This window comes from Streptopelia decaocto, assembly GCF_964273445.1.
Source record: "Streptopelia decaocto genome assembly, chromosome: 26".
NCBI lineage: Eukaryota > Metazoa > Chordata > Aves > Columbiformes > Columbidae > Streptopelia > Streptopelia decaocto.
This window is the reverse complement of record NC_138681.1, coordinates 1,722,581-1,734,355: the sequence shown is the minus strand read 5'-3', so window position 1 is coordinate 1,734,355 and position 11,775 is coordinate 1,722,581. Positions and strand designations below refer to the sequence as shown.

At 62.2% G+C, this 11,775-nt stretch overlaps 1 protein-coding gene across 2 annotated transcripts; it reads left to right on the top strand.

The window, feature by feature from the left end:
- Positions 1 to 370: 370 nt before the first annotated feature.
- On the top strand, positions 371 to 10,036 carry TUFT1 (tuftelin 1). 2 transcript variants are annotated; one of them, XM_082073137.1, is made up of 13 exons: positions 371 to 438; positions 3,158 to 3,232; positions 3,447 to 3,551; positions 3,764 to 3,850; positions 4,962 to 5,042; positions 5,247 to 5,303; positions 6,199 to 6,312; positions 7,307 to 7,435; positions 7,967 to 8,061; positions 8,579 to 8,684; positions 9,036 to 9,119; positions 9,479 to 9,579; positions 9,829 to 10,036. In XM_082073137.1, the coding sequence occupies exons 1-13, from the start codon at positions 379 to 381 to the stop codon at positions 9,881 to 9,883; spliced, it is 1,149 nt and encodes a 382-aa protein (XP_081929263.1). In that variant the 5' UTR covers positions 371 to 378; the 3' UTR covers positions 9,884 to 10,036. The 2 variants fall into 2 exon arrangements, with proteins under 2 accessions (XP_081929263.1, XP_081929264.1); XM_082073138.1 differs by lacking the exon at positions 4,962 to 5,042.
- The last annotated feature ends 1,739 nt before the right edge of the window (positions 10,037 to 11,775 follow it).

Sequence of the window (11,775 nt, the reverse complement as noted above, 5' to 3'; positions counted from 1 at the left end):
CAGCTTTCTGCACAGTTTTGCACGGGCTTGCACGGTTTGGCATGCGTATTGCGCCGTTTTTGCATGGGTTTTGCACAGTTTTTGCACGATTTTACACGGTTTTGCACCGATTTTACAGACCTTTCCCAAATTTTGCACGGCTTTGCACGGTTTTTGCACGTTTTTCCCAGCTTTTGCACGTTTTCCGCCCCTCTCCGCACGGCTCCCGCTGCCCGGCCCCGCCTTTGGCGCGCCAAGGGCGCTGTGGGCGTGGTCAAAGCGGGCGGGCGTGGCCACACAAGGGGTGTGATCACCGAGTGGGCGTGTCTGTGGGCGGGGACTGGGCGGGGCCGTATAAAAGCGGCGGCGGCGGCGGGTCCCGGCAGTCGCGGCGGGGCCATGAACGGGCGGAACGGTTGGTGCGCGGTGCTGGACGTGCGGCCCCACGGCGAGAGCCCGGTGAGACGCGACCCCCGAGTCCCCCGCGACCCCCCGCTTCCCTTCGGGCCGCCCCGACCCCTCCCCGGTCCTCTCTTCCCCCTCCGGTGCCCGCGGGGGGTCCCGGGATTTGCGTCCGGGGAGCGGGACTGAGCCCCCCGGGCACCCCGCATCGCCCCCCGGTGTCGCTCCCTGTCCCGTCCCGCAGCCCAGGGGACTGTCGGGGGTCTGGGGGACCCCGCAGCCCCTCTTGCCCCCGGGGGCTCATCGCCAGGATCTCAACCCGGTTGGGGCTCGGTGACCCCGCCGGAGTTTGGGGACAGCAGAGCGCACCCAGGGACACCCCAATGTCGGGGACCCATCGTGCTTACGGCACCTCCAGGAACCCCATCCCGCGCCGTCGTTGAACCATCCCCAAAAACATCACTTTTGGGGTGACGCCGCGGTGGCGGGAGCGGCGCGGCCGCTTTGGCGCTTCCCCCTCGGGTTTCATCAGGCCCTGGCGCTTCTCCCCGACATTATCGTTGGGTTTTCTTGTCGCCGTCAGCGCCGGAGCCACCGCCATGGGAACAAGCGCAGGGTGGGGCTGGCAGCGCCCCAAAGCCAACCCAGCGCCGCGACCCCGTTTCCCCACCGAGGGGGCGAAACCGGCGGCGATTCGGCTCTTTGCTCCGGTTCCGGCGGCCAGAGGGATCCCCCAAAGGCGGCGGCGAAGGCAGAACCACCACGGCGGCGCTTGGTCGCCGGTGCTCGCCCGGCTCCCCAACCCGAGCTCAGCCGGGTGACTCAGCTCTGAGTCTCCTTAGGAGAGTCCTAATTCATCCCAGCCTTATAAGGAGCGATTGCAAAGCCAGGCTCGTTTGGCTAATGGGTTATTACGGTGATAAGCGCCTCTGTAACGCCGGCGATTCCAAACACCGGAGCTGTTTGCTGCTGATCCTTCGCGATACCCTCCGGGTCAGGTCAGGCCTGTTCTTATTGAGCCGTCGGGACAGACGGACGGACCGAGCGCCTTCCCCGCGGTTGCAAAATGCCGGAGTCGGGTCCTGCGCTGGTGCCGCCTCCGCCCGGGATGCGGTTGGGGTTTCCCTTTCCCGCCCTCCCGGTTGGACCCAAAGGGTCCCGGAACCGGCGGCGCGGGGCCGGGTGACCCTTGGGGTGCACGGCGGCGGTGTTAACGCAGCGTTTTCGGTACGAGGTGGGTTTTTCCACGCAGAAAAAGAGCACAACACTCCCCATCCTCTCCCCAGCACCGGCCACGTCGCCAAACCCCTTTGCTTCCCCAGAAAATACCAGACGGCGCCCAAAACGCGCTGCCCCCCCCATCGCCGCGGCTGGAAACGGCAGAGCAGGTTCTAACCCCGGCCTCGGGCTCTTTATGAGCGTTTCCCGTGCCCAAAAAGCTGGTTTTCTGCAGAGAACCCAGCGTGCTGGCGAGGAGGAGGATGGAGCCGGCGGAGCCTTCCCCGCCGGCATTTGCATGGCTGGTTTCCTGGTTGGAGCCGAGTTTGGCAGCGCCGGTGCCGGTCGGGGAGGCAGCGGCTGCTCTTTGTGTTGGCTGGAGAGGGGGAGTTTAACCAGGAGCAGGGTGGTTTTTGGGGGTCCCATGAGTCACAAAGCTGCGTGGGGCTGGGAACACCAGGTCGGGGTGTGTGTAACAAAGGGACCGCGGTGCTGCCGGTGGGTTCTCCGGCATCTCCGCGTCGCCTTCATGACAAGACGGTGGTTGATGCCGGGAGCTCTTGCACCGTGGAGCCTTCCGGCCGCTTATTTTCTTACCGAAGTTTCCAGTTTCTCCCGGCTAATTGCCTTAACGAGGGGCTGTTGGGATCCGTGGGAGGGCTCCCCGTCCCGGCGCGAGCGGCGTACGCGCCGTATTTTGGAAACAAGCGGGCGGCGTGTCGAGACTTGGGCGGCACGGGGTGAAGGCAGAAACAGCTTGACGGCGCTTTTGGAGAGCGGGAGGCTGACGTGGCCGGGGTGTGACGAGGGGCGGGTGACGGCGCTGCCGCGGCCCCGGTGTGCGCGGACAGTGAGCGGCGGCTGCCCCGGTGACACCGAGGTCTGCGTGGGGACAATGAGCGGCGGCTGCCCCGGTGACACTGAGGTCTGCGTGGGGACCATGATCAGTGGCCGCCCAGGTGACATCAAGGTCCGTGTGGGGACGATGAGCGGCGGGTGACACTGAGGTTTGTGTGGGGACAATGAGCGGCAGCCGCCCCAGTGACACCGAGGTCTGCGTGGGGACAATGATCGGTGGCCACCCAGGTGACACCAAGGTCCGTGTGGGGACGATGAGCAGCGGGTGACACCGAGGTCTGTGTGGGGACGATGAGCGGCAGGTGACACCGAGGTCTGTGTGGGGACGATGAGCGGCGGGTGACACCGAGGTCCATGTGGGGACCATGAGCGGTAGCCGCCTGGGTGACACCGAGGTCTGCGTGGGGACGATGAGCGGCGGCTGCCCAGGTGACACCGAGGTCTGCGTGGGGACCATGAGCGGTGGCCGCCCCGGTGACACCGAGGTCTGCGTGGGGACGATGAGTGGCGGGTGACACCGAGGTCTGCGTGGGTCGCACGGTGCCGCAGTCGGGGAGTTTTGGGGTGTTTTGCGCATCTTTAGGCATCTCGGTTAATGCCGCGCGGGCTGTGGCTCCAACTTTATGACGTTGCTGCCCCAGCTGGGGCTAAAAAAAGAGCTTCCAGGAGTTATAAACCTAAAATTTGTGTCTCATTTTAGGAGAGCGTGAAGGTGCTGCGGCTGACGCTGCCCAATGAGCTCCCGGGCGAGCGGCGCGAGCAGGCGAAGCAGAAGGTGGGTGTCCCCGCGGCGCCGTTCGCGGTGGAAAACGCACGTTCTGGGATGATTTAGGAAGGGGGGAACGGATAAAGGATCAGTCGCTTTATGCTTTGTGAATGGGAAAACTCACCCGCGGGTCTGTGAAACGCTTGGGTGCGGGTTCCCCGGTGAAAGCGCGCGGTGCTGGTTTGGCCGGTCTCACGTCTCGGCGCGTTCGGTGTCTCCGCAGCCGGTGGGCAAAGCCTTCGCCATGGTGGCCAACAGATCCAGCAACGGGCACTCCCTGGCCTCCGAGTGCATCAAATCCAACGACGGCGACGAGGAGATCATCAAGGTACCACCCGCGGCTTCGGTGCTTGGTGATTAGGGCTGATAAAAGGGTTTGGGTGACGTTTGGGTGGGCACCGTCATGGTGGGATTCACCGGTATCGGGGGGACGCGGCGCAACCCGGGGTTGGGGGAGCTTCTGGAAACACTGGGGAAGGTCCGTGGTGATGGAGCAACCCGCGGTGTGTCCGTGGGTCTGACCCGTGTCCCCCCGGGCAGGTTTACCTCAAGGCACGGGCTGAGGGCGGCGCGAACCACGAGGAGCACGTCAACCAGCTGAAGAGCGAAGTTCGTTACATCCAAGAGGTAATTAACGGCGGCGGAGCGGTGCGGGGGGGGGTCCGCGCGGCACACGGCGCTCGGGGCGCGGGTCCGGCCGCTGCGCTTCCCCCGGGGCCGGTTTCGATGCCCCGATGCGAACCGAACCCTCCGGTTTGTTGACTTGCCCGGCCAGGGCAGCAGCCTAATGGAAGCGCCATAAATTAATTCCGCCTGACTAATTGCTCTGCTATATGGACTGAATTTGAAGGGAATTGCGCGCTGCCTTTCCCCCACGGCTGTGCTGGGCGCGCCGAGGAGCCTCTCTCGTTAAAAGGCAGTTGCTTTGGAATGTCTCATCTCCCAGAGCAAACTGGATGAGGAGGATTAACCCTTCGCTGGGGTTCCTGCGGAGCTGCTGGGAAGCGGCGGCGTGCATGGGCTTGGCCTGAGAAAGCGCCGGCAAACATAGAACTAAATTGTTATTCGGGTTTGCTCGCATGGGGATTTCAGCACAGCGAGGCTCCAGGGCTTTCCTATCATCCTGCTGTCCCAAAATTTGTGTTTTTCCACCCAAAAACAAGCAGCCCGTTGGTGCCGCAGCCCCGGGGGTGTCGCTACCCCACCCCATGTGACCTGCAGCGTTTTATTCTCCGCGTGATCCTTCCCGCTCCCGCGGCTTCGGCTCTTCCCATTGAGCTTCCCCGCGGCGCCTCGCATGCAAACGGGTTTCCAAAGGGCCCGTTTAGCAAAAGCCGGGCTTTGCTAAGCCCGGCCTGGCCGCACAGGGGCCCGCTGGGAGCGGCGGGACCGGAGAACAGGGCAAACCGGTGCGCCGTGCTCGGGGACGTCTCAATCAATGGGATCACGGATCGCTGTGCCCGGGTTATAGGCTTGATCGCTGGCCTAAGAGCCGCGCATCGTGTCCTTTGTCCCTTGTCCCTTCGCTACGACCGTCTCAAATCCACGGGCAGGAATGAAGCTCCGAAACAGGTCGCGGCAGCGTCCGTAAGAGCCGGTAAACGTTCCCCGGGCTCTGACTAATCCGAGCGAGTCCGGACGGCGCGAAAAATCATCGGCGGCGCTTTTTGTGCTATTGAATCCGATGATTTTAGCGTTGAATTCCGCCGGCCCAGCTAAACTGCCTTGCCTTTGCCAGGCTAGAAGTTCTTTGAAGAAGCTGCGGGAAGACTTAAGTAGTAAACTTGAGAGCAGACAAGGAGATAAGCAGCACGCACAGGTAACGGGAGCGCTCCCGGGGGCCTCGGCTCCTTCGAAACGCGGCCGGAAAGCGGTAGAAGGGGCCTTAACGGCGCGGGTGCGTTGGGATCGGGAGCCTCGCACGTGCTTTCGCATGTTGCTCTGCGGGGAAAACCCCGGCGGTGGCGAGCGGTTGCGGCGCCGCGGCTGCGTCCATCCGTCTGTCTGTCCTCTGCGTCCGTAGGTCGTGGTGGAGAAGCAGAATGGGAGCTGGTCGTGCCCCGACTCCTGGGAGGAGCAGGTATGGAGCTAAGTGGAGGGTGGAAAGGAATGGCATAGCTTAGGCATAGCTTAGGCATAGCTTAGGCATAGCTTAGGCATAGCTTGGAAATAGCTTAGGCATAGCTTGGAAATAGCTTAGGCATAGCTTGGAAATAGCTTAGGCATAGGTTGGAAATAGCTTGGAAATAGCTTAGGCATAGCTTGGAAATAGCTTGGAAATAGCTTAGGAATAGCTTGGAAATAGCTTAGGCATAGCTTGGAAATAGCTTAGGCATAGCTTGGAAATAGCTTAGGCATAGGTTGGAAATAGCTTGGAAATAGCTTAGGCATAGCTTGGAAATAGCTTGGAAATAGCTTGGAAATAGCTTGGAAATAGCTTGGAAATAGCTTGGAAATAGCTTGGAAATAGCTTAGGAATAGCTTGGAAATAGCTTAGGAATAGCTTGGAAATAGCTTGGAAATAGCTTAGGCATAGCTTAGAAAGAAATAGTTTAGTCTGGGATCTCCCTCCCAGGAGGGAATCTGAGATGCGTTCAGTGTGGCAGCAACCCGGGCTCTTTTCATCAGGGTGGGATCAGAGTTCCAGCCCCAAAAGTGGGGTTTGACACCCAGGAATCCTCGACCGTTCCCCTGCGCCGGGCGGGGGTTTCGGGCTGGGTGGCCGCGGCCCCGCTTGCCACCGTGGGGTTTCAGGTTGCCCAAGCGCGCTCGGGGTGGCATCCGGCTTGGCGGGCCACCAAAGGCACCGTGTGCCTCCCCGGCGGGGCTGGCGGCTGCACCGGCGTGGGCGGCGAGAGCGGCTGCTTTGGCACGGCGGGGAGCGCCGGTTGGCACGCCGGGTCACCAGCCCGCGCCACCGGGGGGGTCTTGCATTCCCGCCGCCCGCTCAGCGCGGTTCGGCTCCATCTCCGCAGGAGGAAGAGTGCTCCGGGGAGGACGTGGAGAAGATGCGGCAGACGGCGAAGAGGCTGTTGGCCAAGCTGCAGGAGGCCGAGCGGCGCCATCGCTTGGAACAACAAGCCTTCGAGGTGCGTCCTCGGCCGGGAAAGCAGGACGGGGCATTCACATCATTGGTTTTTCCCTTTTGGAGCAGTGGGACCCAGCCAGACCCCCAAAACTCCTCCGCATTACCCAGAGGGGTCTGCAGACACAAACCTTTCCCAGTTCAAAATGACACCCCATAAAAGCGCCCGCGGCGCAGCGAGGGGTCCCCCCAATCTCTACCAGGCTGCTGCGCAACCCGGGGTTGAGTGGGGTGTCCCCATGGGAGCCAGTTCCCTGGGATTTAGGGTGTGCGGGAGCTTGGCCGCTCCATCTGTGGGGCTGTGGGGTGCATTGGGGGGTGAGCGACCAGCCGGAGCCACCGCGCGGGTCCCCTCGCCCGCTGTGTGACGGTGACAGAGCCACCGCCTTCAATCCCGCAGCCGCGGTGATTAATTGTCCCCGTGGGTGCGTGTCCTGGTGACGGCTCCCGGCCCGGATGGGCAGGGCCGCACCGCGTCACCCGGTGTTGGTGGCAGCGGTGACATCCCTGGTGACATCCTGCCCCACAGACCAAACTGGTCCCGGCCAGCCCGGGGGGTTCCAGGGACGGCGTCCCCGGGGGAAGTGGCTTTGAGCCGGAACCGCTTCCTCCGGCGTGGGGACGTTCACCTGCTGGCATGTACCCCCAGGACATCTGTCCTTGCGTGTGGTTTGGTGGCATTTTGGGGTCCGAAATCCCCCAGCTGCAGGACGCCGGGGGGGGGCCACATTTGGTGGTTGTTGATCCAGATGTTCTCAATGTGGTTATCCTGCGGACCCACGGGGACACCCGTGTCCCCTCTCAGCTCCGTGGGGCTGAGAACAAACACGTCTCGCTTCGAGGAGCTGCCACGGCCGCGGCGTTTCGGCGCCGGCTCCTTTGAAGCGGGAGCTCTCCGCCGCGGTTCCTCTCGCGGTTTTGGGGAGCGAGGGTCGGGGTGAAGCCGCCGCAGAGCGTCCCCGGGTGGAAGGGACCCACGGGGTCGGTGTCGTTGGCAGCGGACGGTGTCGCGGTACCAGGAGGACGCGGAGCGCGTGGGTTCGGCGCTGCGGCGCGCGGAGCAGAGCGCGGCCGAGAAGGAGCTGCAGGTGGAGGAGCTGCAGAGGCTGCTGGCGGGGATGGAGAAGGTACCGGCGCTGCGGGGCGATCGAGAAAGCCAGGCAGGGTTTGGCTTCCAACCGGGTTTAACCGCGAACGGCTGCAACGCTGCTGTTTAGACTCAGGTCTAGAACATCTGGTGGGTCTGCGCGAAGTGTCCGGGGAGGAGCGCGTGGTCCAGCCGCCCCGTTCCGCTCACGGGGGCAGCAACATTATTCTATTATTGCTTTATAAAGTCATAAATCAGCGTGGGGGGCAGCAACATGATTCTATTATTGCTTTATAAAGTCATAAATCAGCGCGGTGCGAGCGTGGAGCTGCCCAGCCGCCGCTTTGCCCGTGTCCTGGGGGCGCCGCAGCGGGACGGGTCCGTCCGTCAGCTCCGCGGCTCCTCTGTCTGTCCGCCCCTTGTGCCTAAAGGCACCGCTGGACTAGATGATTGGAAAAGACCTCAAAAATCCAACCCCTAACACTGCGGGGATGCCGGGGCCGAGCGGCATCTGTTGCGACTTGTCCCCCGCACCTCCCCGCGCGTAACTCGGCCTCTCGCTCCCCCGCAGGAGCACAGGAGTTTGCTGCTGAAGATGAAAGAGGGCGAAGCGGAGCTGGCGCGGCTGCGGAGCGTGGAAGGCGACAAGCTCGCCCAACAAGACCGGTGAGGCTCGGCCTCCGGCTCGCCTGCCAACGCCGGAGCAAGCCCACGCCGCCGGCTCGGGCCGGCAGAGGCTGGGGCACGACTGCACATTCCTGCGCCGGGCGTGCTCGCGCTCCCGCTTGCAAAACAGCGCCCGGCTCCCAGGGGCTGACTCACCCCCAAACACCTCCCGCGGCTTTCGAGATGCGGGGAGCTCGGGGCAGCTCCCGCGGAGCCCATTCTCCACCCCCCCTCCCCTCCGCCGCCCGGAATGTCGCATTCCATCCGCCCAGCCGGTATCCCGGTGCTCCGGGGGGTAATTGGCAACGGGATGTTTCTGGAAGGCCTGGTTTGCGGGCTGACTCGTCCTGCTGTTCCTGTGGTTGCTCGTCTTTGTGGCTCCTGCTTGAAGAGCTTTTGTGTCTGCTTCTCCTTAACCTCGTCTCGCCAAAACATCCCAAGCGTGCGCGGCGGCCGCTAAAGCGGCTCCGGGTGGGCGCTCCGGCTCCGACGGGCTCTGTCGCCTCTTTGTCCCCAGGTCGGCGCAGCTGGAGAAGGAGGTGGCGATGCTGCGGGAGAAGATCCACCACCTGGACGACATGCTGAAGAGCCAGCAGCGCAAAGTGCGCCAGATGATCGAGCAGGTGCGGGAGCCAAAAAGCAGAGAGGGGGAAACGAGGAGGAAAACGTGGAAGCTCAGACGTGGGGTTGTGGGGACACAAGTTCTGATTGATGCGGCACAAGCTGCTGGGTGAAAGGAGAGGAGAATAGAGAAAGGAGTGAAACGGGAGCTGTGTTAAAGGGTTAAATCTCCGGCTCCGTGAGCTCCTTCACCTCGGGCTTAACTCACAGACTTAATTTGAGGCTTTTTTTGGGCTGGTTTTGCTGCAGTGAATGTGGTGGGTGTTGCCGGGCGGAATGAGCCGCCCTCCTCCTCGCCGGCCCCGCCGTGCACCAGCGGGGTTCACAACCGCCGCCAACTCCTTCTCTTGCAGCTCCAGAACTCCAAAACGGTCATTCAGGCCAAAGACGCCGTGATCCAGGAGCTCAAGGAGAGAGTCGCATACCTGGAGGCCGAGGTGCGTTTTGGGGGGCGCGGGGGTTTCTAGAAGGTTTGCTGGAGTAGCCGTGAACTCCAACCGAGTCCAAAATCACCGCGGCAAACCCCTTGTTGCCCACAGAGCTGCATTCCAACCTCTCGGGTCGTAACAAGCGTCAAACCGTCCTCCTTTTTTGGAGGAAAACGGAGCTTGTGTTGGCGCTTCTGGTGTTTTCTTCGCTCCTGGGTGGCTTGTTTTGATGATTTCTGCATGGGGATGGTGTGTGAGCCCATGGGGCTGACGGAGCGAGCGAGCGGCGTCCTCAAGGAAAACTGCCCCGCGGCGACGCTGGAGCCGCAGCCCCCCGCCTGGTGCCAACCGCGCTCTGTCCTTTGCAGAATCTGGAGATGCACGACCGCATCGAGCACCTGATCGAGAAGCAAGTGAGCCGGGGCGGGCACAGCGCCCGGGCGCGCTCCAAGTCGGAGTACGTGAGCAGGTAGGTGGGAGCACACGCGCCCTCGGCTCCGGCGCCGGCTGCAGCGCCGCGTCCCGTCCCGCCCGGAGGTGACGCCGCGCTCGGGGACGCTGTTCTGCGTGGTTTTCCTCTTCGTAGAGCGGCGTCCCTCCTGTGGGTGGGTTTTTGGGGGGATCCAGAACCACCGGCGGCTACGCCGGGCACTCTCCCGCGGTTTTCAGACCTCACCCCGTTCATCCGGCTGAACCAAACGGCTTCTCTCTCTTGCAGCAAAAGGCTGACGGGCCCCAAGCCGCTGCCTCTCATCCGAGTGGTGGAAACATGAGTTCCGAGGGCTGGGCCAAGCTGAAGACTCTCCCCTTGTTACCGTTGACCGGATTTCCCCGCTTGGCTGCCGTCCTCCGGCCCCGGCGCTCCCAGCGGCTCCGGCGGGGAGAACCGCGGCAGCCGAGTAGCCGGGGCGGCCCTGGCAGAGGAAGGAGGTTTGCGAAGCGTCCGCGGCGCCGGCACCGCGGGCGGCGGTTCGGAGCTGGGACCGGCTCGCGGTGCCCGGTCAGTCCTGGCTTTGCCGGGGTTGCTTTGCAGGAGCAGTTTTGCTTCTGAAGGGGCTCCATCCAAACAGCGACCCCCGTTCAGCTTGCAGCTTGCCGACATGGACTTGGGGTTTGACAAAAACGGAAAGAAAACAATCACTCGCATAAAGAAGAAAGAAATCCTCCTGAAACCGGACTCCTTCCCACAGCAAAGCCCAACGCGTGACAAGTTGGGAGCCTCCACCTCCGATCTCCAGCACACATCAGGCTGCTCCGGACTCGGCAAAGGCTCACGCGGCCGCAACCCGGCGTCTCGCCCCTTTGCTTTTCCTCAGAGCGTAGAGAAATCGTACCCGCCGTGCGTCGTAGCGTTTCAAGCCAGAGGCTGTTTGGTTTGTTCCCCGTATTTATTTCAGTGGATGAGCGGTGTGTTCCGATGATGTGGTGACAGGCGCGGTGGCTGCCTGGCCCGCGCGTGAACTGGGAAGCACCAACCGGCTGGCCCGTTGTGACCTGTACGGCGAGAGGAAAGTCGTTGGCGTTTGTACAGACTGTGTTAATTATAGGAAACAAAATACACGTGCCTTAACCCCTCTGCCCGTTGGTTCGTACGTTTGTTTCTTGGTAAAGCAGCTGATTTTGACAGAACACCACATTGTTTTGTAATGATTTCCGCCTTTGAGCTCTGTCAGTTCCTTAGGTGCTGATTTTTTATTGATGTTCTGTACCAAGGTGGAGTTTTTGAAGGTCATTTTTTTCCTTCACATCAACAAACAGCCCTTTCAGTCCCTCGTTTCCATGTCCTCGTCTTGCTGTTTTCAGCCTCTTGCAGCCAGGCGGGTTGGAATGTCTGCAGAGAAGGAGACTCCACACCCTCCCTGGGCAGCCTGGGCCAGGCTCTGCCACCCTCACCCCAACAAGTTGCTTCTCATCTTCCAGCGGAACCTCCTGTGTTGCACTTTGCACCCATTGCCCCTTGTCCTGTCCCTGTTGTCACCAGCAGAGCCTGGCTCCATCCTCCTGACACTGCCCCTTTCCATCTTGATCCCCAGCAATGAGTCCCCCCTCAGGCTCCTCTTGTCCAGCTCCAGAGCCCCAGCTCCCTCAGCCTTTCTTCACCCGGGAGATGCTCCACTCCCTCCAGCATCTTGGTGGCTGCGCTGGACTCTCTCCAGCAGTTCCCTGTCCTGCTGGAACTGAGGGGCCACAGCTGGACACAAGATTCCAGGTGTGGTCTCCCCAGGGCAGAGCAGAGAGGCAGGAGAACCTCTCTGACCTACTGACCACCCCCTTCTAACCCCCCCAGGTCCCATTGGCTTCCTGGCCACAAGGGCCCAGTGCTGGCTCAGCCCACAGCACCCGCTGTTCCCAGCTGGTCTCCCATCCAAGCACTGACCGGGCCCGACCCTGCTTAGCTTCCCAGATCAGACGAGATGGGGCGTTCTCAGGGTGCTATGGCTGTATATATCACATTTATGTACATATATATATTCCCCTTTTTTCAAGGGCAGAGTAGAGGGGCAGGAGAACCTCTCTGATCACCCTCCTTCTAATCCCCCCCAGCTACCATTGGCCTCCCTGGCCACAAGGGCCCAGTGCTGCTCAGCTCCTATTTTCTGACACTTCGGCGTTACTGCGGCTCTTTCCGGACTACATTTCCCAGCATCCCCCGCGCCCGCGGGTG

Bases quoted from the DNA above. Each gene is read 5' to 3' on its own strand.
- TUFT1 (XM_082073137.1), top strand. From the start codon at position 379: ATGAACGGGCGGAACGGTTGGTGCGCGGTGCTGGACGTGCGGCCCCAC. The intron at 3,552-3,763 runs GTACCACCCGCG...CCCCCCGGGCAG, and splicing joins GCGACGAGGAGATCATCAAG to GTTTACCTCAAGGCACGGGC. The intron at 7,436-7,966 runs GTACCGGCGCTG...GCTCCCCCGCAG, and splicing joins TGCTGGCGGGGATGGAGAAG to GAGCACAGGAGTTTGCTGCT.